Genomic DNA, 27,982 nt, shown 5'->3' with positions numbered 1-27,982 from the left:
GGTAGGAAACAGGAACAATCTTAGAAAAAAAAACAACAAAGATTTATTTTCTCATTTGAAAAAAATAATGTCATGGAAAACTCATAACTAGAAACTAATGCACATAGAAGAGACAGTAAATTGAAAATATACATTATGGACTTACAAATACAGCTTTGTAGAGAAGGTGCATGTCTCTCCTGAAGATAGAAATAGTGTTTGGGCCAATTTGGAAAAAGCATCAATGACTAATGGTACAAAAACAACAAAAAAATAAAAGAATTTCAGTGTTATTTAAAGAGGCTATGGTGCCTTAAAAATCTCCATATTTGGCTTTTGGCCTTTTTTTTTTTTTTTTTTGAAGGGGCATAAACAGAATATAGAGTTACACAGTAAAAGAAATAAGCTGCATTGAAAAGGCATCAGTCCCATTTCAACCCGTCATCACCACGGTGACACAGGGTTTGGGAGCATGGAGCTACATTGTTCAGTTCCCTCCGTCCAGTCTGTGATGCTGCGTTCATGTCGCTCGGGAAAAACAGCCACTATGATACTGATTTTACCACTCACGTCAATATATTATTATTATATTATTATTATTCAATCATCTTATGGGTAAATTCTGCTTGGGAAAAGATTTTTCTAGGTTTCTTGCATTTCAGTGTTTTAGTGCAAGAACAGACGAACCAAAAACGGAGCAGTTTTCATCCTCCAGGTCGTTACGATTCAAAAGTCTTAAAATATGACGGCAGGACTTCCTGTGCTCGTTTCAGACATCATCTCCAATGAGTCAGTTCGCAGCTGTGCAACACCTTCAAGTGTGAAAAGGCTGACGGGAATTAATATGAGTGATTAAATTGCTCAGTAGCGATCAGCCATGGTCTTTTTCTGTGGCTTAAAACAAGTTTCAACAGGTGGGAAACCTTTCAAGTCTGGTTTACTGTAATTCCCACTGGACATGAATGCAACAAGACAACAAAGGCTTCACACAGAAGCTAATTTGTTCTGTTCAACCTCGTGTAAAAAGGCAATTCAATAAAATCAGGATCTTTAAGTCAGACGTGTTTGCATTCGGAGCTTTGTCTCTAATCGCAGAGGAGGAATCACAGATGGGCTCTGCTTCTCTTCTCCTATTAAAAGTCAGTGCTGCTCTCTCAGGTAGGCCTTCCTCACAGTTTACATGCTAGCTGGTTGATGTTAAAGCTGCAGTCTTTGGAACTGAGTAAAACAACTTAACGGACCAAGTTTTAATTCTTTTTTTTCTTCTCTCAAATCGCTTTGAGAAGCCGGAAAACATAAAAACAGATTTTCAGTTTCAAATGAACATGACAGGAGGCAGTTCATAAGCTTTCCTCTTAGGGAATGGTTTGACATTTTGGGAAATACGCTTATAAGCTTTCTTGCTGAAAGTTAAAAACTAAATATTATAAAGGAGATATTTGTAAGTTTTGCTATTGCTACAAAGTTAACGTTAGCATTAACAGCTGTTTACTTACCAGTTGCAAGTTGAGCATCAAACTTCATTCCATTACTCTAAGATCTGTCTCCAGTGATGACGAGCAACCCACTTCTTTTGCTTCTATTTCTATCACTCCTTTTCTTCTGCTGAAGTTAGCATGCTAACCAGCTAGCCTTGGTCTCGCTACCCTTTCCGATACCGAGTCACTATGATGTCTACACTACGATGAAGTCTTCGCCGAAGAAGTAGCTGCTCAGAGGACGCATTATAACCTCGTCTTGTAAACGAGGCTGAAGCTCTTAACAAGACCTGTAAGTAAACAGCTGTTCATGCTAACGTTGGCTACGTAGCAATAGCAAAACTTACATATAGCTATTTTAAAAAGGTAATAAAATCTGCCGTCAAGCACCTTTAAAGCACAAGAATCAATATATTTATTTAGTGTGTGAAAATAGTCCCACAGGCTACACCGAAAGTGACTTCATCTTTCAGTCAGAGCCAGGCTAGCTATGCTAAGCTAAACTGACCATCTCCTGGCTCTAGCTTCATATTTCTAACATGAAAGTGGTATCAATCTCCCAAAATGTCGAACTATTCCTTTAAGAAACACAGTACAGACACACACAAGCAGGCGTACAGTACACAAACTGACACACTCAGACAGACACAAACACAACCACGGCTTAAAACAACGTGTCCCAGGCTTCAAAATTGTCCTTTTGAATGAGACACTGACGAGAAAAAACACCACATAAATACAGTGTAGTACAGACACACAACACAAATCAACCTTCAGGTGGATGTGTCTTTGTTGTTAGTGACAGCTGGCTGGTGTACAAGGAGGCAGAACGGATCGACTGGCATTACGCACACACAGCCAGCGAGTGTTTGTTTAGAGGTGTGAGGTGGTGCTGTAACAGGTGCTCTTCCCTTTAAGGACACCGAATAATCACTGTATTTCCACGCCGCAATAAAAGCCCACTTGTTTATATTTAGACTTTAGTGTCTGTAGGTGCGATCCAGAGTCTCCTGACGACCAGAGGAGCCGATAAAATAGCTCATATCTGATCATCTCCAGCTGATTTATCCTGTTTTTGTCTGATTGTTCTTAGTGTAGTGATTTACCTTTATGGCAGCTTCGTGCCATGTGTGTGTGTTTGCACCTTGAGCATTCGTAGTAGAGCTTTGTCGCACTGGTTCAGTTGTATATCAGCTTACATCTGTGTGTTGTTGGTTGGAATTACTGTGGATCTGTGTGGACCCCATTTAGACATGCAAAGCACAAAGCCATAAATCAAGTCGACGTGGAGCCCAAAATTGCTGGGGAGCTGGGGCTGGTGTAAGGCTACATGTAAACTCCTCCCCAGTTTTTGTGTTGCCATGACAACACACCTCCTGGGAGACCTGGACTCCAGGGTTTGGACAAAGTGTTTCTGGTCTCATTTTGTCGTCCAGAGTGGATCAGTGCGGGAGGAGCAATCGTTCCAAAGCGCACTGCAGATGTTCCCAGTTCTTCCACAGCAGCGCTAACAGGGACACGCCCACGCAGGTGAGCGCCAGGTGGAAGCGACTACGAAGCAGTGGGGCGGTGAACTTGGCCGCCGTGGAGACGCACACCAGGATCACGGTGACGATGGCCAGCATGATGTTGATGCACTTCCCCAGCAGCACCTTGGCGTCGGTGTTTTCCAGCTGAACCGTCTGTTGCTGCTGCTGCTGCAGCTCGAGCTTCGACACACGGGTCTGACACGACTCCAGGACCTCCTGCAGACAGGCAGACAGACAGGCAGACAGACAGGCAGGCAGACAGGCAGGCAGACAGGTTAAGATCAGGGAGATACTGGAGAGCAATGACTCATAGGGGAACGGCAGTGAAACAGGATTAGAAATTAATTGGCATCAACTGCATTAGAAATGAACAGGATGTGTGAATCACATTAGAAATGAATGGGGAAGGCAATATTCCTTAGCTAAAAGTCAATACACCACAAATGATTAAACAAAATATTATCTGGCTTCTGACCCAAATCAACAGAATTCATTCCCTTCGAAAGTTACGTTCCACTTGGTTGCAGATGCAGAGAGAGAGAGAGAGAGAGAGAGAGAGAGAGAGAGAGAGAGAGAGAGAGAGAGAGAGAATATTGGGTAAAAAAGATCTATAAAGCCTAAGTCAGTGTTTTTAATTGCATTGTTAGTCGAATATATTTAATTGACAATGATGTAAGACAGAGAAAGGTTAAGCTCGTGACGAATACCTTCACAAATTACTGCTTGTAGAAATGGATGGTTTGGTTAAAGACGAGGTGGTTGTGAGATAATAATAATTTTAATTCTTCCTCTTTCTCTACTGTGTCAATATATGAATCATTGTTCTGGTTTTCTCAGTGAAAATGGAAAAATGAACTTTTTATGTAAAAACTTGTTTATTGCCTGCTACTTTAATCTATTTATCTTGTTCAATAAAAAGCAATATAAATCATATTAGAGAAAACAGAAGCCCAACTTCACACTGGCGAATCTGGAGACAGTTGCTGTTTCTCAAATCACCAGGAAACGACAATCACAACACGTGACTGCGATCGTCGCCCGCCTCACTTGACTTAAAATGAATGTTTCACTTTCCTGCGTTGTGCGACACCTTCCGCCATCTTCCTCCTTCTTTAATCCAAAATTGTCCAACGTTTAACACTCAATTTATACGCACTTATGCACTCAAAATACCAAGTGTGTATATGGACGTACGCGAATTGAGACAAGCAAGTTAATGTTTGCGATTTGTGCTTAATAAAGTTAATTTAATCATCTGTTATCAATCTATCTGACTAGTTGTTGTTTGACTAATCATTTCACCACAGTGGGGCTCATGTGTCTGCATGTGCATTATACAACAGCTTCTTATAGCCGACCTGTGTGTCTGTGTATGTGTAGAAAACACACGTTACCTGTATGTCCCTGGCCCTCTCATAGGCCTGATAAGCCACCTTCTCCTCAATACTGGCCAGCTCCTGCTTCAGATTACTGGTCTCATGCTGGTGCAGCTCTGTCAGGTCATTTAACTGGTCCTCCAACCGCTCATACCTGAAGACACACACACGCACACACGCACACACACACGCACGCACGCACGCACGCACGCACGCACGCACGCACGCACGCACGCACGCACGCACGCACGCACGCACGCACGCACGCACGCACGCACGCACGCACGCACGCACGCACGCACGCACACACACACACACACACACACACACACACACGCACACAAACATGTAGAGTAGGTGGAGGCAGAGTGCCAAGGAGAGAGCGAGAAACAATGCATAATTGAGTGTATGTGTGGGTGAGTAACAGTACAGCAGTTTATCTACTACTGCATCTCCGAGCTGCTGAAAACATTTGCCCTTGGTTGACTTAGCAACAGTCTGGGGATTTGTGTGGAAGCTCTGCTATCTATTTATAGTGTAAAAAAAAAAAGCTCAGAATAATGGCCCCCTAAAACTGTCAAAAGCTCTTTTAAGTTCAACAGCTGATTTGAAAACAAAATTTGCCCAGTTACGAATTTTACCACCCGGGGTGGGGGGATTATTGGATTAATGTTTTTGTACAGTGAGGCAGCTGCAGAGGAATACAATACACAACAAAGCTGAGGACACCCCTGGTCTATATCACGGTGAAGTCACAACAATCGTCATCACTGAGACGCCATTGTTTGTTTCTGTTCAGATTTTGATGCCCGGCTTTATTTTTCCATGATTGATGTGATTCCAGTTTCGTACAAAATGTTCTGCTTCCTCACAGATGATTCTTTTCAGCTGCTGTCTGTTGGAGGGGGTTTGTAGCTCTACCTTCTACTTTAAAGGTGTTCTGTTGGATTCAAGCCTTGGATTTATTCACCCAGGTCAAAGTTTGTACCTTTTTATTCCTCCGCACTGCGACAGTCAGAGACGGAGGCCATATTGTTTTTGGGTTGTCCGTCTGTCTGTCCCATTCTCGTGGACACGATATCTCAGTAACGCCTTGACAGAACTTCTTCAAAATTTGTCACAAACGTTCACTAGGACTCAAGGATTGAATGCTTAGATTTTGGGGGTCAAAGGTCAAAGGCGTGGTGACCTCACAAGACACAGTTTTGGCCTTGTAAACACAACATCTCTAACATTCGGAGGGAAAACTTTCACCTGGACTCAAGGACGAACTGATTGGATCTGAGTGCCCTCAGCTTTTATAAGGAAGTGCAATTCAAAATCACAGGAGTACAGTTTTAACCAGCTGAGACTAGAGATTAGTCAAAGACTAAGATACTGAGGAAGGTGTTACTCACCTGGACTGTCGGGGAAATTTAAGAAAAGAAAAATGCTACAGAAACGTGTGCGTGCTCGATCTTCCACCTCTTCGTCTAATCTGCGTAGGAGTGTATTTCAACAGACTGTGACTGGATGTATTTGTTCTGTAATATGACACTGTTTGATTCCCACATGAGTGAACCGCCCCCGTGTTCGGGTGCCGTGCTCACCTGTATCGTTCCTCCTGCAGCACCTGTGTGAAGTAGCTGTAGTCTCGTTTGAACTGTGCGTTCATAGTCTCCATGTCCTCGGCCAGCTGTCCCTGAGCCTCCCTGATCTCCCGCACAATGTCCAGCACCTCCCCCAGACGCCCGTTGGAGTCCGACCTCCCAGGACCCCCGGACCCTGCCCCCGAACCCCCCGCCGGGTTCCCGTTAGAGTCAGCGGATGCGGACGTCCCGGTGGAGCACTCGTCGTCGCTCTGGTACTTGGTGGGCTTGGCTACTGTGGTGGCGCTGCCGCTCAGACCCCTCGCCCCGCCCTCCACCTGCAGCCCTGACCCCGACTCCATGGAGCTCTTGAGGTGGGCGATGTTGTCGGCGCTGCCAAACTTGTTCCTGATGAGGTTGGCGAACTCCCGCGACTTGTTGAAAAAGAACGGCGGCGAGAGCGACACGCCGGGCCCGATCGTCTTCACTTTATCCAGCGCCGGGTGTCGCCCGGTGGCGCTGACGTCCCGCAGGCTGCCCTCCTTGCTGTGAGTCCCGGACTCCTTGCTGCTGCCATCCTTGTGGCTGTGCTTGCCGTTGGTCTCGCTGTCCTTCATGCGACGGTGGTACTGCTCCAGCTTCCTCTGCAGCCGGGCGATGGTCTGCGCTGACTTCTGGTTCTTCTTCTCAAACACCTGGCGGATACGTGACACCTGCTGCTTGTCGGCGTTGTTCACCAGCTTCAGGTACTCCGCCACATTCTGGTCCCGAGCCGCCTGCTCCACCTTAATCTGCTCCGTCACCTGAAGGGAGAAACGAAGGAGAAGAAGAAGAGATGTTAAAGAGGATGATGATGTTATAGAGAATCAACATTTAGCCTCTAATTTATTAGTTTCTCTGCTTCACTTTTATTTTCTATTTACTGAATGTTTTTATTGCTCTGACAGTTTTTCCAGTTTACTGTTACTTTTGATAGTTTATAACAGATAACAGATAAACCAATAAATTTACTGTGTGTAATCAAACTAAACTGTGCTGATGCCTCATGTTCCTGTGGAGGGAATAATTCCACACGAAGAAAATGTTCTGCAATGTCTAAAGAAATGATAAAATGAACCAAAGATATGGTGGAATAATTAATCTAATAGTTTTCTGGCTCACTATGTTGGATATAGAAACGCTTTACGCTTCAACTGCTCGACAAAGGATGACCAATGTTTGTTTAGACGGGACACATGTGTCACTTGTACACTCTGCTCTGCGAGTCAATCACAGTAAATCTACAGAGACGCCGCGCAGGAGGTGAGTAACGTGTCCTCCGACCTTGAGGATCTTCTGCTGCAGACTGTCGATACCCAGTGCTCCCTTGGTGAAATCCAGCCCCACTCCGTCATCCCCGACGCTGTCCACCACGTCCAGGTTGGACTCCGAGCCGCCGCGACGGATGGGCACCGGGATGCTGAGGATGTTGACATCGCAGGCGCTGCGCTCCGCCTGCGGACACACGGGCAAGAAGAAAGAGTGATGTTTTTAAGGAAAGTTAGTTTGTCCAGTTACATTTACTACGTATAAAAACAGCTGTAAATCCAAAATGGAAATCCCTTAAATTAAAGCTGGAAATCAACACCTCAATCACATCTTGATGGCTTTGTTTCAAATCCATTGTTTTGGAGAACACAGGCAAAATTACAAACATTGTGTCACCGTCCAAATACTTATGGACCCGACTGCACTTTGCAGACAAAAGACAGACTTCACACGGACGTCAGACTCTGCAGTCTGTAGAGGCGTTCAGGCTCGACCACGCACCAGAAACCCGCCGCACAGTCTTGTGTCACTGATACAAATGACCAGGTGTTTGGTTTCCCCCTTATAGAAAAGCTTCTTTCCATCTTCCAAGTTCACTGTTTTTCTTTATATCCCTCCCTTTAAAGTCTTAGCGCACCATCTACCTCGGCTGCCAAGAAAAGAAAAAAGCACAGAGGATCACAAGAGTCTTGAGAGGATTCCTGTGTTGAGACTGGAGGTAGGGAGTGGGCTTAAAAGCAGCTGATGAGACAGTAAATCTGTCTTACGACTGCACAGTGGTCAGTTAGTGGAGCAGCGATGAGCCCAGGGCTCCGAGCTAACGGCCCCCCCGGTGCCTCGTGTACTGGAGATCCACTCTCTGCATTGACAAAAGCAGACGATTATGTAAGGCAACCTAAAATATTAGTATGTGGTAACTCTAGTTGCCACGGCAGCAAAGCACACACACAGACAGACTTAGCTCCAACACACACACACACACACACACACACAGCCGACATATCCCGAAGGTAGGTTTTTGTTTTTTTAATTTGGCTTCATTCTTTATGTCTTTTTCTTACACAAGCAGAATAAATGACACTTTAATTGTGTCCTGTGGCTTTTCAGCTGCAGCCTCTGACAGAACCTCAAGAGTCAGAAACTGTCACCCCCCCCCCCCGGCACTGAACAACAATCTTACATCAAGCTTTTTTTTTTTTTTTTTCCCCATTAACACAGTCATTCATGTAAAGACACTGTTCTGAAACAAACGATATTTCTCACTCTTCCTGATTACAGATGGCGAACACCCTCAGAACATCACACATCCATCGATCCGACCAGACGGCAAGAAAAGCAGCCAGAACGAACCTGTGGTGTAAATAATGATTCAATCAATATTACAGAGTATTAACTGTTGGTTTGATCCGTCTTAAATCTGGATTAAATAAATAGTTTGAGGGGGGTTTTTTGACTCAGACTATAGGCACAGTTTTTATCCTCTGGTAGCCTGGGATGAGATTTGAGGACAATTTAAAGCTTTAAGGATAAGGCAGTTGATCCTTTCAGAAACACTGTATTTTTTAGATTTTTCATGCATCCTCTTCCGCCTTAGATTTACAACAGAACTTGTTTAAAAAACACCATAATAATATAATAAATAACCCCATTATAAAGCCATTATAAAGCCTTTATAAGGGTAGTCTTATTGTAAAGTCTTCATTTAGCTGTTTAGTTACACTGTATTATCTGTAAATATGAAAAAAACATGTTTAATTCCTTTAATTTTAATTTACTCATTTACTGTTGTGCACCTCTCTGAACTAAATGTCAGAAAACAAGTCTCTGGTCAATCAATGCACCTACTTCATGCTCATATAAAATTAAATCTTCATAGCACTAGCACCCTTCTGCCAGAACATTAGGTGGGTGGTAGAAAGTTAATCAGAACCATAATAAGGAGGTAATTAGATGATGAAGGTTGGTAAAGTCATTATGAGCTGCAGCCCGGTGATTAGCGCATGATCACACTGTGATCACCTTAAACTAACCTTTCATTTCAACACTCAACGTCTGAGTCACACTCTTTAACATTTAGTCTCTGCTGCCTGTCACATGGTCACAAAGCAGCTGATCGCAGCGGATCCGCTCGTGTAAACGCGCCTCGCACTCAGCAGCCCGGACGCGTGTCGGACATGAGGGTGAACGTGGGAAATTATTAACATGTGAACACACAGAGTGACCATATGTCTGTTTTAAAAAAAAAAGGGGGCAGATATCTGGTCACTACTCATCCTGTGACCCTGGTCCGCGCTGAAGCCATTTAGATTATTATACAGATGGGTGCACACGCAGCCAAAACACATGAGCAACACACTGGGGCATTTGTCCACAGGGAAATACATATGGGTTATACTGAGGTCTGGAACAAGGCGATTCAACTCCTCTCCGAGAAATGAAAAAAATAAAAAAATGTATGAATGGAAGTGAATGCAGAATGTGCTTCTCTTGAAACACGGCTACAGTCGCTCTCATTGGAGGGAACTACGACTATCACCCATAAAACCTGCTGCACGAATCCTGTGAATCTGATTTTTCTCTGCAGCCGACAGACTACAAGTAAAAAAGGTCACAAAAATTAAAAAGAAAAAGTAAAAGTCCTGGTGGCTTCGTTGGTGAGTTTGCATAACACATGCAGCTTCCTGAGATCATATCAGGCCTGAAAGCTTTGAATCATAGCAAAACAATCTATCTTTACTTACAAACGTCACACGCTCCACTGCTTTCCCGTTCTGTTTTGTTCCTTTCAGGGAACATCGATCGTCTTACTCCCACAAAACCAGGAAAAAGATTAAGTCATTTATCACGCACAACTTGTCAAATACTTGTTGGTTCCAGTTTCTCAGATGTGACAATTTTTTTGCTTTTCTCTGGTTTTTGTTAGTCAAGTAAATTGTCTTTGATTTTTTTGACCAACCTGAAGATGTAAACGTGGGTGTGGGAACTTCTGTTTTGTAATACTTTAATAATCATTAATCATTCAATTAATAATTAATATTCATACAGTCTAAAGCCATGCTAGTATCTTTGTGAGGCTGTACTTGGCAAAGAGGTGCTTTGAGCTAAATGCTAACGTCAGCATGCTAACATGTTCACGATGACAGTGCTAACATGTTGATGTTTAACAGGTGTATTGATTTCCATTAGCATTAGCATTAGCTTTTTAACACTAAAGCTGAGGGTAACATCATCAGCTTTACAGGTATATAGTTATATATAAGTATTGTACATGTGCATATTAACTTAATGAGACCCGATGATGGCGCTAGATAAAGTCAGGTTGTGATTACAATTCATCCTGAGGTGGACACAAATGTCTGGACCACATTTAATGGTGATCCATCCAATAGATGCTGAGATATTTCACTTGTGGAGTCACTAAAAAGGAAAGAACAGGAGATAATCAAAGTTATTAGGATTCATCCTCTGACGCATCATGAATATCTGTACATTTCATGTTTATGCATCCAATAGCTGTTGAGATATTTCAGTGGACAGACCTAGAAAATGACCTCCAGTAACTACCGTGTGAAGTAATCATCACTTTAAGGCCTGAACTACTGTAAAATCAACAAAATGAGGCAAATATAGTGTGTGTGTGTGTGTGTGTGTGTGTGTGCATTGGCTTTCTATATTCAAAGTCTAAGATTAGAGACTGCATAGAAAGGCTGTGGTGTGTAGTTTATGTGAGAGAGAGAAGGAGTGGGCCAGCAAGTGCTACTCCAACTCCCACTAAGCCAGCTCATCTGAGCGTCTCATTGATGGAGCTGCGAGTAGGGACCTTGCCACGGGGAGACGACGGCCTGGCAGAAACACGCAGGAAATCGCCCAGGAGAACCTTTTCATTTGTAGCTGGCAGCACAGATTCAGGAGCTATTTATTCCTATCCATCAATACATCTTCCACTAACACGAGCCAGAGGTAGAGACATGTCAGAAACAAAGAAACTGTAAACACGTCGTCCCTCATGAGCGATGCAATCTCCCCTCCTCCGGCAAATCAGTGTAATTTCGCCAATACGGAGACGTGAGACGTAACGATCAGTCAAAAAAACAATCAGCTGCTGTCCCCGACTGATGAACGGCGCAAAACGATCCACGGGACCAATCCATCAACTGAAGGCTGTTTACAGACAAATGTAAGATCTCTCACTGCACATAAGTGTTATTTGTCACCGTCAGCAGTCTCACAGGAAGCTGGTGCAAGGCTGTTTATGATGATCACCTGAGCGACACATGTTAATGATAAGACGTCATACTCTTGCAGCAGATCATGTGTGGTCATCTAAAGGGCTGTAAAATATAAAAATAGGTTACATGGAATAGAGCTTGTCGATTAATCAATTTGTTGAATTAATTGGCAACTATCTTAATAATCAAATAAAATACCCAGAATTTACTGGTTCCAGATTCTTAAAAGTGAGAATTTGATGCTTTTCTTTCTTGTGCATGAAAATAAAACTGAATATCTTTGGGTTTGAACTGATGGTCTGACATAACGACACGTGAAGACATTAGAAAATAACTATTTTCTTTTTCGTTAATGAAAATAATGATAATAATGTTAGTTGCAACAGAACCCAGTCTAAAGCAGCAGTTACACTTGGAAACGATTAGTTGATTTAGTTATTCAGTAATTATTACTAATAATTCAAATTTGTTTAAATAAAAATTAGATAAGACAAACAATTAGACGCATTAGACTTAGTATTTTCCGACAACAAACAAACTAAACGATTAAACAGTTCACCAAATTAATAAACATGTAAATTTATATGTAATTAATATTACAGATTATACTGTATTAGTCGTCTATTAGTCGGCTCTAACCCAGTATCTGTCTGCACCAGCACGCTGGATTAACTCTGTCTGAATTATACTGGTGTGTGTTTGAGTGTCGGGAGCAGGGAGTAATGGGATTGGGGGGGGATCAAGAGATTTAGCGGAGAGAAGATGTTCAAAACCGGGTTTTTAAGCCAATCACAAGAAGCTACTTCACCATAATGACTTTATAGGTTTATAGTACATGTAGTATAAAGGGATAGTACAACAATAACTACAGGGATAAATAGGAATTACAGTATATACTGTGGATGTATTTGGTCATACAGCAACATATTGGGCTGGTGAACATTTTGACCTGATGTTGTTCCAACACTTTTCAGACATTTTTACTCAAAATCACAAATGAATCATCATGTCAAGTCAAGATTCATCCTCTGGGAGCCATGAATATTTGCATCAATACATCAAAGAGAAGTTGAGACATTTCAACCTGCTGGTGGCGCTTAAGGGAAAAGTCAGGGATTCACCAAAGTCATTAGGATTATTCCTCCAAGGACCATGAGCGTTTCTACCAATTATAATGGAAATCCATCTGATTGTTGTTGAGATATTTCAATTTATTTCAGCTCTCAGTCAAAAACACCCCCAGACCCACGTTGCTAGCTCGGCTAAGAATGGCTGATTATTTCAGGATTTCCTGTTTCCTTCCTTTCGCTCGTTACCCATCCTTCTTGGCCGTCTCACCTAGCTGCACAGAATACACAGCAGCTCTTCGGACAGACCTGGAGATGTACTCAGGCACAATTTAGATCCAGTACTCAAGTCTTGAAAGGCTTAATCCTGCAAACCCTGCTATGTTTGCAAAGGCCGCTCTGTTCCAGCAGACTTGAGAATAACACAGATGAGTAGCCCCGGTAATTTATGACTGTACTTCCTGAAGGCTCCAGAAAAAGCTCGCACACCGGGTCTTATACATCAAGATGCCACAGAGCATGGTACCAGTTACACAAACCACTGCACCTGCGATCCAAATACATTAAACCTGCTGAGAAAACAGCTGGGGAGCAGTTCGAGTAGGCCGATGACTAAAACCCTGTCTGCACCCAATCAAACAAAAACAGGAACAAAATGATTGTTTTTGGTGCATGAATAATGAATGAAACAATCTCACACTGGATCGTTAACAGTGCTATGCATCATTAAGATTACATTGTGCTCTCTGTAGGTTATTAAGTGCTGTGTTGTATAATTTTCACATTATCTTCACATGATCTGAGAGAAATGGCGCCGCAGCTCCACCAACTTACATCACTGTTGCACTTCTCTCTCTCTCTCTCTCTCTCCGCTGCTGCGACTTCAGGACTCGTAACTTCTCTTATCTCCAAAGTAAACTTCTCTTATCTCCACAGTTTACTTCAATGAAACTGATTTTAACAAATCAAGCAGGGGAACTCCCTATAGTCAAGTCTACAGTTAAAAAGGAAAACTTCTGACATGTCTTTACACTGCATTATTCTTTTATCTTCTTCTTTTATCAATTATTTGATTAAAAAAATCCCTATTTTACACTTCACCCATGTTTTATTTTGAGGTGCTGATCCATAAGAAGATATATTTGTGGTTTTAAGAACTAAAAACTCACTGTAGTTTTACATCTCCTCTCTCAGGCTTCTCTCTGGAGAAGAGAGGAGGCCCTGAGCCTCTTCTCCTCTGATTGGCTGACTGTTTTCTGAGTGATCCAATAAAAATATAGCAGATTTCAGGCGAAACACTCAGAGAAACAATATTTTAAATGGGACCTTTGACTATTGGCAAACAGTTAAAGAGAGAAAAAAAATAACAGGAGTGGCTTTGTTTTGGTAACTGTATTCAACTCACGTACAGAGATAGAAAAGAAGTTTTAGTTCACCTATGAAAATAAAAAGGACAGTTGAAGGTGAAATGAGACATTTGGTTCATGTGAATTGGGCTGTGGAGCCTCCCGCCTGGGGGGGGGGGGTCATCCGTGACTCTGTGACCAGAGAGAGGAACCTCCTGTGGGGAACAGGAGTGAGCAGACAGGCACACCTCCCCACGGGGCTCCACTGATACACCACAGTCACACACACACACACACAATAAATGGAAAACAGTCACAGAGCAGACGTGAAAATAGGAAATGGGCTAGAATGCAAACATGGAGAGTTCAGGCAACATTCAGAATTATAACTATTTTTAAAAAATCACTTTAAACCAGGGGGAAATGAAACCCTTTTTCCTTTGTATGCTGTTCAGATTGGAAAGTCCTTTGAGGCGAATGTGTGATTCACAGCTACATAAATAAAACTGACTAGACTACATGATAATTCAATATCACACTTCGAGTTTCTGTAAAAACAAACAATCCTGTCATCAAAATGAATGATTCCAAACAGACTGTGTTTAAAAAATGAATGAAAGTAGCTGCTAAAACGTTGTCCTCTACAGGTAATGCACAATTGTGAAACACAGTTCACTGCATTGAACTTCAGTTTCTTAATGTTAGGTGGGATCCTATCTATCAGGAAAATATCTATAATATTTTGGCGAGGGTTTCCACTATTAATTATTTTCCTTATCAACTCATCTGCCAACTGCTTTGCTAATTACTTTATTAATCATTTGGTCAAAAAAATGTTCCTAAAGGCTTAAGTTGACATATTAAAACTGTTTAAAGACACAGTTTTGAACACAGAAGACTAAAGAAGAAAGATCCAAACACTGAGCAGAGAAAGCTTATGACCCAAAGTCCACCATGTCTGGCTCTGCCTTCGCTTTGTGTTGACAACATCGCCTTTGTTCTATCTTAAGTAATGCAAACACACACTCATTCACACACCTGTACTGCGGCCAAAACCCCAGGTGGAGCTGACAGGAAGTAAACAGCGTGTGCCTGATTACTGTATCGCCGCACTGACTGGAAACCAATTTCAAGTCCGAACAGGCCACGCTCTGCACACGCCCACACATACTGAACTCGTGGCGGGCAGAACAGGACACGTCCACATTATCCAACGCCTACAGTACGACACATGAATCATTGTCTCAAAAAAATCAGACCAAGCTGCAGTCTGAGCCAAGTTTGATCGATCGCTCCCTGATCAATCTTCATCACTTTGCTTCTGATTGACCAATTAATTATTTACACTCTGCTCAACCTGCATCGACTTCGCTGAAACTGTAATTCCAGTCGCCGCACTGCTTCTTTCGAGTCACAGCTCCTCTTACCATCAACCTCACGCCTGCTTCTAAAACCACTTAATTTGATTCAACGGCACTTTAATCATTTCAAATTGCCATATTGTCCCATCTCAACTGCTTCTGCACTGACAATCTACGCACTTGACCTGTGTGTTAATCACAGATACAACAGAAATCAGTCTGATGGTGATAAGGACAATAGGGAATCAATGGAGAGTGTCTGAAAAGCACTTAGCATCACTGCCACTAAATGCTCGGGGTAGCGCAAATGAGTGTTAGGTGCACGTGTGATGGGCTGGACAGGATATTTAAATTATGTTACTGAAATAATGTCTTATTTTGTTAAACATGAAAGAAACGGTGAATTCAAAGAAATAGTAGCAACTAAAATTGATGTATTAGATCTAAAATCTACTCGTGTATAAATGTCAGGGCACATTTTAATACTAGTTTATATCTTATTTCATGCAGCATTTAAATTTAACAGCTAACTGATCTATAGTTAATAATTTTTGCTTCCGTCATAGTGATCTACAGTGTCACAACAAACACCTTAGTGCAGAGTCGTTTTTGTGTAACTTCAATGCAAACTTGATAAAAGAAGGTGTGACGTCTGAGAAGCCACAGCGCTACATGTCGGCTGACAGGAGTTCAAAGCAGAAAAACTTGATCAAATTTTCATTTTACTCTGTGCTTTAGACTTTGTGTGGTATGTAAGCTATGTGATATGACCTAAAAAAAGCAGCCCAATTTCTCACAGAACTCTGTAGTTTGTCAGACTGACATGCCCATAGGGAATGAAAGTATCATAGTGCTGCAGTGACATGGCCTTGGGAACAACCCCCCCCCCCCCCCCAGAGCCTCATTAACAAACCACAGATGGAGGGATGAGGGAGGAAAGGCATGTCCTACTGAGTCAGAGACCAAGTGAGATATCATCCTCTCCTCATTTACTCCCCTTTAAAAGTCGCTGCAAATTTAAACTGATCATTTAAGATGCTCCCAGGGGAAGGATGTCTGGGGACTCCAGGTGTAGACCTTTACATTTTTAAAATGAATTCAATCAGCGCTAATATGTGCTTGATTTGCAGGTGCATGCAGAGGAAACAGAGGGTTCTTCAAGGGTTACATGCCTATGATGGTCACTAAAACAAAAGAATAGACTGCAAGTCATGCTAGCAGCCCTGTAAGGTGCTTTGTGATAAATGCTAACATTAGCGTGTGAACATGCTCAGAATAAGAGATAGAAGTCGGCATAAAAGTTTTTACTTTTGTCTGAGGAAAAGTTGCCACGACTACCTTTTTTTTTTTTGCTGCTGATACCGATCATCTATGATTCAGATCGGCTGATCCCGATCATTTCTGTCATGCATTGCAGATGACGTACATTTTATCAGTCTCACACACTTTGTAAAAGTTCCACATGGCCGACATGTTGTTTTGTTTTGGTGGCCTGTTGCGTGCCGGCGCATTGAACAAGGTGAATCAACTGTGACAAAGTGCAACGGGAGAAGCCTTGAAGAGATGAAAAACTGCAGCAGACAAAAACATCAGATCTGTGTGGACGGATGTTGAACCAAATTTTTATGCCGATCCATCAAGTAGATGTTGAGCTATTTCACTAGAGAAGTGAAAACTCTGAGCTGCTGGTGGCACTAGATGAAGAATCATCAGGATTCATCCTCTGGGCACCATGAATACCTGTGCTCATTTCATGCCAATCCATCCCTCAGCTGTTAAACTAATCTGGTCTGGACCGGAGTGGTGGACCCAGTGGGCTTGCACAATATCACAATAACATGTTGTATCTTGATACAGTCCAGCCCAAACAACAACTCCACTGTTTCCTGATGCAAAGAGGACGAGTCTTTCGTAACACAAACTATGCAATTCAAAGCATTAAGATGAAACCCTCTACTCAGAACAGTTAGAGTGATTTGTTTTGAACGCAGACCGGATGGTGCTTAATGTTAAATGCAGTGTGCAGCTGCCAATCTTTTTAGTAATCTGGTTTTATCCATTTGTTTTAATTAAACTAATGACTCTACATGAATGATGCTGATAAAGATGACAAAGTGCTTTATTTAGAGAAGCACATTAAATAACATTTTACATGCAGTTGACTTTGGAACAATTTAAGGTTTGATTTAAAATGTTCTTCTACTTCTTGTGCATCTTCAGGAAAACATACAGGAGAGAGAAAAGAGCAACAGTAAAAGTGCAGTGGGAGGTGATTTAGTCTGTTACATTACTGTGGTAAGGGCAGCAGAGAGAAACTAGGTAATACAATGAATCAATAAATCACAGCGCAGTGAGATAAGAGAGAGTTGTGGATGGACATCGAGTTAAAAATCAATGAACTGTTGAAAATCCATTAACTAACCAGGGAGCTCGGCATCAGATAATAATTTGGTAATACAGCTTCGACATGTACAGAAACAACAACAACAACAACAACACGTAGAGCTTTACAACCGAGCACAAGATGTACTACTGAGAACAGCTCTTCACTATCGAAGCCATGTGTATTGTTTGTGTTTGACCTCCTTTACACTCCCACATGCAGTTTGGGATTCAGTTAAAAGAAAAAAAAAAGCTAAAAGTTGTAATCCCCTCCTCTTCTCTCTCCTCTCCTCTTGTAATCTGAGATATTAATCTGCGCTTTCCAGAGCAAAGATTACCCAGCAGGCGCTGCTCCCGTTTGAAATGCTCCGGAGAAAAGAAAACGGGGCGAGGATCCAGATGTGTGAGGTTGAGAAAAAAAAAAAAAAAAAAAAAGAGACAGAAATAGTAAAAAAAAGAGGGGGCGTGAAAGGATGGAAAGGATGGAGACAGAAAAGTGGCAGAGAAGAAGAGAGTGAGGGAGAGGAAGAGAGAAAATCCCGCCGGCTGTAACAAGTACAGGTCAGCGTTTGGACGCCACAGATGGATCATCAGAAGATTGGAGCTTTAAAAACAAAGCACTGAAACAACTTAAGGTCAGAGTTCATATTGTGACCTCAAGGGAACATTTTAGTTTTATCTCAGCGTACAGGTTACAAAAGGCAGCGTGTCTACAACATCCACAATGATGTCTGAGCCACTGACGTCAGCTGTAGCAGCCTCATTTACTCATCCACTGACTATATTGATAATATAGTCGAATGGTGAATAAATACTTTTATGACCCATTCCTCGTCGGATTATTCAGACACAATCAACATCAAACCAGAAAATCCAACAGCCACCAGCAACCAACAGCACGACATACCTACCTCATACAAACTACATGTAATGTCCCTCGAGCTTTCCAACTGTTGTATTTCAGTAAATACATATCCTAATACATGTAAACACGTAATACGCAACTACAGAAACAAATAATGGCTATAATGATTTAAATCTTGTACCTAAATTTAATCACTTTAAATACCACACAACTTTAAGCACTAGAATGTTTTACTTTGAAAAGCATCTTAATATCATGAATGCTAACCAGCTAGCTCTGGGCCGTGGGCTAGCTGGAGCTAGTTGGGGCTAGCTGGTTAGCATGCTAACTTCAGTAGAAGAAAAGTGATAGAAATGGAAGCAAAACAAGTGGGTGACTATTAAAATGTCAAAGAGGAAAATTCAGATTGGATTTATAATCATCTGATGACGTCTCCTGAATGAGAGGATAAACACGTACACAACTACACAGTACAGTGCCCTTGGCTATAACCTGCCATGTCTATATATCCCATGACCCGAATGAATGTCTTTCTGCCTGGAGGTGTAACTGCAGCCAACACCCAACATCACACACACAGTGAGCAAGTGAACTTAACGTTTCTCTATTTCTTAAACTTTCCAACCATGAAAAAGAGAACGTGACTAAACTGCAGTCGAAAAGGTTCAACTGTTTTTAGAGAAGAGTTGATTCAACTGTTGTTTGTGGTACTGTTGAATGGCTTTGTGTTATACTGAGAGGTTTCTAATATAATAATATTAACCCACTCCACTTGTAAATATTAGAAACAGCTCTCAGTAAAGCATCAACAACAACAACAGTCTCCAAAATGCTCAAAGATAAATAAACTGAATCAAAGTATCACAGAGCTGTTGTGAGACTGCATTAGTTTTAACTAGGTGCTCCTTATGACAGAAGACTAGACGGCCCATATTCAACCCCCACATGAATAAAAGTCTGAAGTTCAGATTAATATTTCAACCAAAGGCAAGAATTGAAAAGCATTGTGAGCAGACAGAGAAGCAAACAGCCATTTCTGTAGATGCAAAGTGCTTTTAGCGCTCGAAAGTCATTTTGGATAATTATTTTTTCATGCCACTCCGCAGTTCGGCTGAAACACTGACTGTTAAGAACAGCTTAGAGTCTGCTCTTACAGCTAAAATAACAAGACACACACACACACACACAAAAAAATAAAAAATAAAAACAACTATATTTTGCAGCCCAGCCAGCAGCATCACCACGAGATGGGATGATGAAGACAGAGCCGCTGACAACTACTATTGGTGCTCCAACTGATCACTGGTGCCAACTTGAATGAGTCACTGTGCTACTGTGAAAAATCACTGAAATCTGTTAGGTTTGGTTGGATTCTCTTGTAAGTAGTATGTGACAAATAGCTGCTTCAAATGCATACATTCAAAGACACAAGACGTTGGTTGGTTGTATATGACTGGCAGTATAGGCCACGTCCACGCTGATACGTTTTCATTTTAAGACTCTGTCCAGACGAACATTTTAGCTCGGTATCAGAAATGATCTCCGTCCAGACTAACACACCTGAAAACACACACACACACACACACCTGAGCAATCACATACACCGGGCATGTGCAAGCCGGTGTAAACAGGAATCAGATTGTCTTCTCTGCACTTGATTAGATGCAAAAAATAATACGAACGAGAAACAGCAAAGACAGCTGCAGTGTTGAAATGCAGAATTTAACTGAACAACAGCTGCTAGCAAAAGGTCAGAAACGCTTGTATTTCATTTTCATGTTGTATTCACCCCTGGTAGTCGAGGCTAATGACACCCAAATGAGGGAGCGACTGTGGGTGTCTACGTCATCGTTTCCAAAGGTCTCCGTTTTCGCCTGTCTAGACAACAAGTTTTCAAACTAAACTCGGGTCCAGCAGCGTTTCCAAAAGTCCAAAGTCGTGTGGACGGGAGGAGAAAATGTAGTAAAAGAGATGCGTTTTAAAACGAAAACGCAGTAGTGCGGACGTATAGCAATAGCATATAGCAAATGTGGCTACACAGACCACAAGCAGAGTCAGGTCATCTACATTATTATCAGCAAAATGTTCCTCATTTGCATAAAGAACATAATGTTAGTTATGATAGTTATATTAGAGTAATGGCTTCAAAAAGTGAATTTGTTTGTTGTTTTTTTCCTGAGAAATGAATGATCACTGTGATACTTGATAATTAAATAAATAGGTTACTTGTTTTGTTAACCCCACACACACACACACACACACACACACACACACACACTTCACTCGGTCATTCTGTATTTAGATGCCAAATATAACACAGGAAAGAGCTCAGCCACATTCAACACCTCTATAGAGAGACGCTCCATTTTTGGATGCCTGATTCAGAGCCTAACACTGCTCTGCATTTTAAAACAAACACACACACACACACACACACGCTGACACACTAACCTACGTACATACTGTACGTGTCCACGCAGTCTGAATTATCCTGCATTCGTCCAAATGCAAACACTCCCCTGTACATTACATAACTGTGACTGGCTAGTGTGTGTGTGTGTGTGTGTGTGTGTGTGTGTGTGTGTGTGTGTGTGTGTGTGTGTGAGTGTGTGTGTGTGTGTGTTTGTGTGTGTGTGTGTCAGGAACTCTGCACTGAAATATCTCTGACTTTATTTACACACAGTACATTACAGAGAATGTGTTTGACTAAGGCTCTAGCTAACACAGATTTTGCTCCATTGTTTTAGGTTTTTTATTTTCTATATTTAACTTGTGTTCTGAAGTTTGTTTTTTGTGTCAGTAGTATTTACCACATGCTGCTCTTTTCATCTGTCCATCCTGGAGGACAATAAAGTTTCTGTTTTGGTCCATAAAATACTCAAAATGAAACTGTCGACCATTTTCGGTTTTGGTGATTGATCATTTGTGTCATTTAAGGAAATAGATATATTTTTTAAATCATCTGATTTAAGCTTCTAATTTGAAAACATGCCCATTTTCTAAAGTCCTCTAATAGAATATATCCATGCTCCGGACCATTTATCAGCCAAAACAAGAAGTCTGAAGATATTAACTTGAGCTTTAGACAAATGATTAACTGACACAATAAATCCACTAATGAACTGATAATGATAACCATTAGTTTCAGCTCTATCAAAGTGTCACAATTTCTCAGAGCCAGTAGTAACGTCTTCAAATGTCCAACCAACTGTCCAAAACCAAACAGCCAATTCACATGATATAAAACAGGTTTATAAACATAGAAAATCTCCATATTCGAGAAGCTGGAACCAGCAAATATCTGGAATGTTTTATCTTATTAAATCATGACTAAATCGATTAGCTCTGAGTTGATAAATAATATTAAGCGTAACAGCAAAGTGCTAACCAAATACTTTTAATACCAATTGTTTCACCACTTTGTAAATTAATTCACATAGGGCTAAAGTGTCATTAAAGCAGGTTGCAGAGCTACAGCAGTCAGTTGATCGAGGAGCAGTAGTAAGTTTTTAAGCAAAAATGCCAAATATTTGATGTTTCATCTTCTCTCATGTGAGGATTTGATGAGTTTCTTTGTTGTACATGATACAAAAGTGAATATTTTTTTTGTTTTTTTTTCTCTTGGTCCAACAAAACATATGAAAGATTGTTCACATTACAATGGGCTGATGGAAATTACAGCATTTTTCACAATTTTCTGACATTTAATCGAATCTTGAATTGAAGCCGTACTGTTGAGTTTGAGTGGTTGGAAAATAAAACCAAATTCAAGCAGCTAGTCAAATAAATCTCCTCAGTGTTTATCAATTGGCAATGAATCAGCTTTATATGCAATGACTAGGGGAAAAAAAAAAAAAAGAAGCTGTGTGTGTGTGTGTTAGCGCAACACAGGATCTTTTTGATGGGCACAGCATTTGTGTGTTGGTTAATCCGCACCGTGTTACTCACACACCCGGCATCACTGCTGGTGTGTCTATTCACTGACAGCTTAGCCCACTCAATCCCTAATCCAAGAGCAGAGAGAGAGAGAGAGAGAGAGAGAGAGAGAGAGAGAGAGAGAGAGAGAGAGAGAGAGAGAGAGAGAGAGAGAGAGAGAGAGAGAGAGAGAGAGAGAGAGAGATAAACCTGTGTACCTACATGTGAAACATCCCAATAATTTACATTTCACAGATCGGCTCTCTCTTTGCACGCCACTGCCTCCTCCTCTGGCGCTCGCATGTCCGCTCATTTTTAATAACGCTAAGCCTCGTTTATTCCGGGACACGAAAAAGAAGATGGGGCTAGGGGAAACGGATTCCACCGGTTGCCGTGACAACAGACGCGACCGAGCAGAGCCGGGCTCGCACCTCGCCGTAATAACCACTGAAGCCAGTCGAAGGGCGAAGACCATCAGTCAGTTCCCATTCAACTACATTCACTCCTCCCAGTTTGTTCTCTCTCAATGGCCGAACAATGGCCCCGGCTCAGCTCATCACTGTGATTTGTGGTGCTGATGGGGAACTCTGTCAGTTTGTATATACGTACGTGTGTGTGTGTGTGTGTGTGTGTGTGTGTGTGTGTGTGTGTGTGTGTGTTGGCAATAAAACAAGGCTCACTGCAGTAGCCGGTTTCCTGTAGCCTACAGACGTAGAAGTGAAAAACAAGCTCTGACCGGCTGCATGAAATCAACTGTTGTGTTACTTAGGGGAAAATCCATAAACCCCAAAGGCAGGGAACACATTATACAACTTTTAAGCTCTATTTGTTTTGCTCTATTTTTATTGTCTCTTTTTCATGTAAGGAACTAGAGCTGCAACAAGTCGACAAATCAATTTATCTGCAACTAATTTTTGTAAAAAATGTCATTTTTTTAAGCAAATCCTTTGATTCATGCTTCTCCAACGCTGGTGCTCGCCTGATATCTGATTTACATGGACTGGTAGCACCCTGAAGGATTTCAAGATTCTAAACATAAAAAGCAAGTTGAGCCTGTTCCTCCCTTTGTTTTGTTTTTGTTGAGTCAACCAAAAGCCATGGAGCTTAACTCATGAGCTGTAACTAAGTGATATTTTCACAATAGACTGATCTGTTGATTATTCTTTAATAATCCTGACAAGTCATTGCCAAGAAATACTAAAAAAAAAAGCCCATAACAATTCCCCAAAGCTCAAAGAAGTTCAGTTTACAAAGATATAAAAACAGAGAAAATTAGAAAATTCTCTCATTCGAGAAGCTGCAACCAAAGAGTGTTTGGTGTCTTCGGTTGATATAATGACTTTGTTGTTTTAGAGCTGCAACGATAAGTCCAGAAAATCCATTAGCTGATCAACAGAATAATAATGAGCTAGAATTTTCTAGCAAAAAAAAAAAACAGTTACAAAGAGTGGCTGCTTTTCTTTGTCTTACGTAACTTTAAATTGAATATCTTTGGGTTCTGACGTCACCTTCAATCAATTAAGTGACAAAGAACTTGGCAGATCAATCAATAATGGATAGATGCAGCCCTGAACTACAAGACAGTTATGGTAAATTCATTCTTAAAAAAAGGGAGGAACACCTACAAGACACAACTATAACTGAAAGTACAGATAGTATTTGAACGAAACGAGCTGAACAACTGCACTGAAAGAAAGAGGAAAACATTTTACATCCTATCTGATAAACAAAACAATCCGAGACTTCCATTCGCGTTTGCCATTGGGTAGAAATAAATGTTCCTGCACAGTCAGGTTATTTTAGCTTTTCTTTGGTGTCTAACAATCCAACGCTGGAGCTTAGGGAAGTCTCTGTGTGATGCATTTCCCAGCCAAAACAAACAAAACAAACTGTATCTTGATGTGTGACTGATGCCAGACAAATGCTGTTTCAGTAATAAATAGATTCCGGTTATCTCTGTGCCAAGAGAAGTTGAATTAGACCTTGGGCAAGACAATCTCTTCTTTACTGACGTGAGGCTGAAGAAGAAAGTCTTAGAAAAACAGGTCGCTGCCTGGAGGGAACGCTGTGGGGAACTCGGAGAAGGAAACACAACCTCATCCCTTTCCTTTAGATCAAAAACACACACACACACAAGCGTCCAGCCTGCAAATCTTCCTCTCTGAAACTGATGTAATGATAGCAAGAGAAAAGGCTACTCCATGCATTAATTATACACCACCACCCACACAGAGACACACTGTAAACACAGAGACACACACAAACACACACGAGCGACCTGACCTTTAAGAGGCGTCCATATTGATATTTCGATAAAACTGAGTCAACAACAGTCCTTCTACCTGGCTCAACAAATCAATTTCCTCACCGATAACGGTCGCTTTCTCTCTTCATCACCGAGGAGATAAGCTGAGCACGTCTGCCCGGTTAAGACGAACGCCAAGTCTCCGCAGGCGCCGATGTGGGTCCCACAGAAGACCGCAACCCTCTGAACTGAAGAGGTGCTGATGAAATGCCAAATATTTTAGCGTGCATTATGTATGACGGGTAAGAGATGAGGTTAGGAGACACGTTTTTAATCCTGCTGCACTATATTTAGATTTGCACACAGGAAAAGTAATGTGTAACGTCAGTACTGAGGAATGCCCGCTCATTAAACAACAGATTTAAGGTGGTATTCAGTGCATTTATGAACTCTGTACGTGCGTTTTAAGTGGATTGAACAGAAAATCAATAGACCGGCAGTGGGATTAATCGATTAATTGGTAGATCAACTGAAAAACAGCAATAGGGTAATCATATATGAATTACTTATTAAGCGTTTTAAGTCTTTTTTTAATCAAAACTACCAATATATCCCTAATTACAGCTTCTCAAATGTGAGGATTTCCATTTTTTTTTTCTTTGTCACATCTGATAATAAACTGAATATCTTCGCCTCTGGCATTTTTCACAGTTTTGATCTAATTTGCGTTGCTTTTTAATGCTCTTAATTCACAGACTACAATTTATTATTATCAATTAATTAATTAATTCATCAGTGTGGTTGATTCTTTCTTGTGTACAGTCAACACACTAAAAGAGGTTATAACACTTAATGTGTATTCTTTATTAAAGTTGACGATTTAAAATCCGCTTGGTACAATAAATAAAAAAAAACTCAAATATATTTACTTTGTTATCATTAAAGACAAAAAAGTAGAAAATCCTTAGTTAAAGTTCTGCATTTAAGCTTGAAAAATGACTCCCCCCAATTGATTAATTTTCTGTGTCTCGACTGATCGATTAAGTGATTAACCGTTTCAGCTCTCACATTTGAGAGAGAATAACTTGTTAAAAAAGTTGCAGTAGAAATAGTTTGCAGAGGCTTCAGTGTACTGTGCCACCTCCCTTACAGACACTACACCTCCCAGCTACAGACAGGAAATTGTGCTCGAGGAGAGTGAGTGACTAACGCTGTTTCCCTCCACAACAACTACCACTGAGGTGCCCTTGGGCAAGGCACCAACAGAGCAGCTCAGCTGTAAACCATGTTTGCACTGGGCAGCTCCCAGGTGCTCAGTCGACACCCCCCATATGTATCCCCTGAGTGCTGTCAAATAAAGGTTAACCACTGAGGACGGGATGGTCTCCCTCCAGCTCCTGAACAGCTCATGAAGGCCTCATGAGTTTACAAAAGCCCCCCCCGAGTACTGATGCCTAACAGACAGCAGGACAACACACCACAGAGACATGGTTCACAGTTGTGTATGTGGGTGTCAGCTGGCAAAAAATAAAAAATAAAAAATCCTGTTCCCATCTCCCAGAAGACTGTAGCAGTGCGAGTGGCTCTTTTCTACTATTACATTGAAATTAAGTCAAACTGAGGAAGAAAATTGCAGCATTAAAGTAATTTTAAGGAACCTTTAAAATGGGGTTCACATAAGACCTGTGTGAATTGCATAGCAACACAAAAGGCGATGCACCTTGTACCCATGTAGACTCTTTCATACAAGTCTCAGCCGAGGAGCCTGTATGATTGCTCTGCACAGGGCTTCACAAGAGCAGAAGCTCCTCCGTATGTGGGTCAGAGAAGAAACTGTTTTTCTGTCATATCACGTCACGTTATCCAACCTTTAGGAGGAAGAACACGGCGGCACAGGCATGTCACCACTGCATGTGTGGTCACAAAAATAACAATAAAAAGGCACATACTGTATGGCCGCTTGCCCCTCGTGCAGCAAGGAGCTCTGCAGCACATATGGAGTTGGTTGAATGGAAATCAAATTCCATATGATTGGATATGATGACAGAAGGATGAATCTGAATCAAAGCAAAGCAAAGCAAAGCTTGTAGACAGACTAGATAAACCTGCTCCACCACTGGATTAGCCTGTGGGTGCGTTTACTGTTTGCAAACAGCACACTTGATGTCTAGATGATAAAACGTCTACATAATAATCACCTGAGCATGGTGTCAAAATGACTTATGAAGCATTACCACAACTTCGCTGTGTGATCAGATCTGGAAGAAGCTCAGCTCAGCTCATCTCATCTCATCTCCACCGAACCGCATTCAAAAATCTGCCAATTTAATGACACCTCACATATGTGTGCAGATACAGTAGTGCAACATGATATAAGAGGTTTCAGAGCTGGCGGACACTTCTCCATACTGCAGTCCCTTTTTATAGCACACGATTGTGGGAGTGAAAACAAAAAACAAAACAGTAAGAGACAAATGTTAAGAATGGAAAATTAAAGAGAAAGAGGATCTGTACCGAAATGCGAAGAGGCTCCTGAAGATTGATTAGGGGAGTGTGTTAATACGTTATTCTGCAGCCAATATACACACATTTTCTGACAAATAAATTAATAATTAAAGCTTTTTTTTTTCTTAAAATAAAGACATTTTTGTCTCCTCACAACCAAAACGTGACAGCAGAGGAAGGTCTGACAGCTGTTTCCACTAAATATTGAGGAGGATTTATAAGTGGCACTTGCTTTTCTACTGACAAAACCTCGACGGTTAGCTAGTTAGCTAGTTTTAAACACGTTAAAAAAATGACTTGTGAACTCTTTGCTTGTTCGTTAAAAACCGGTAATTTCCCACCTAATTAACACCAGGCTTCGTGGGCAGAAGAAGAGGGGGAGAACGTAAACGCAACGTATGGACTGGATATGGAGAAGTCGTTGGGTTTTAAACACTCAAAATAATCAACGTTTATCTCTGTTGAGCAACGGTGTCGAGGTTAGTTCGCTAACGTTAGCTAACTTTGTTAAGAGTGCACAACGGATATTTACCATTTTACCGCCGTTGCTGTAACTGTGTCCTTACTTCTGGTAAACTTTTCTCCACAGCAGCACAACGAGCTCCGGACATAATCTCGAGACTCCGACTGGGTCTCCCCGTTTTTGTTGTCCTCAGGTGTAAAGTTGACCGTTGTCCGTTAACATCGCCGGTGCAACACATGCCATCACAGCTCCCACTTACTGCTGCTACAGCTACTGGTGCTGCTGGTGCTGCTGATGCTGCTGCCGCCGCTGTTGGACACCGACCGACGGCGGCAACAGTACGGTTCCCTCCCCGAGCCAGCCCGC

At 41.6% G+C, this 27,982-nt stretch overlaps 1 protein-coding gene across 3 annotated transcripts; it reads right to left on the bottom strand.

Moving 5' to 3' along the window:
• Positions 1-3: 3 nt before the first annotated feature.
• Positions 4-27,982, bottom strand: tmcc3 (transmembrane and coiled-coil domain family 3). 3 transcript variants are annotated; one of them, XM_056368111.1, is made up of 5 exons: positions 27,686-27,982; positions 7,254-7,424; positions 5,952-6,733; positions 4,381-4,516; positions 4-3,202 (listed from the first exon to the last, which is right to left on the bottom strand). In XM_056368111.1, exons 1-5 carry the CDS (start codon positions 27,686-27,688, stop codon positions 2,900-2,902), a joined length of 1,395 nt encoding a protein of 464 aa, XP_056224086.1. In that variant the 5' UTR covers positions 27,689-27,982; the 3' UTR covers positions 4-2,899. The 3 variants fall into 3 exon arrangements, with proteins under 3 accessions (XP_056224086.1, XP_056224084.1, XP_056224085.1); XM_056368109.1 differs by having other exon boundaries at positions 27,720-27,982; XM_056368110.1 differs by lacking the exon at positions 27,686-27,982 and adding an exon at positions 7,558-8,194.

This window comes from Seriola aureovittata, chromosome 22 (genome assembly GCF_021018895.1).
Source record: "Seriola aureovittata isolate HTS-2021-v1 ecotype China chromosome 22, ASM2101889v1, whole genome shotgun sequence".
In the NCBI taxonomy this organism is placed as follows: Eukaryota; Metazoa; Chordata; class Actinopteri; order Carangiformes; family Carangidae; genus Seriola; species Seriola aureovittata.
The sequence above is the reverse complement of the archived record's forward strand: the minus strand, read 5'-3'. Positions and strand labels throughout refer to the sequence as shown.

Excerpts from the sequence above, each read along its gene's own strand:
- tmcc3 (XM_056368109.1), bottom strand. The coding sequence starts at position 27,854 with ATGTGTTGCACCGGCGATGTTAACGGACAACGGTCAACTTTACACCTG. Across the intron at positions 7,425-27,719 it reads TGGAGAAAAGTTTACCAGAA|GCGGAGCGCAGCGCCTGCGA; the intron begins GTAAGGACACAG and ends GTGTGTCCGCAG. Across the intron at positions 6,734-7,253 it reads TGCAGCAGAAGATCCTCAAG|GTGACGGAGCAGATTAAGGT; the intron begins GTCGGAGGACAC and ends TTCTCCCTTCAG.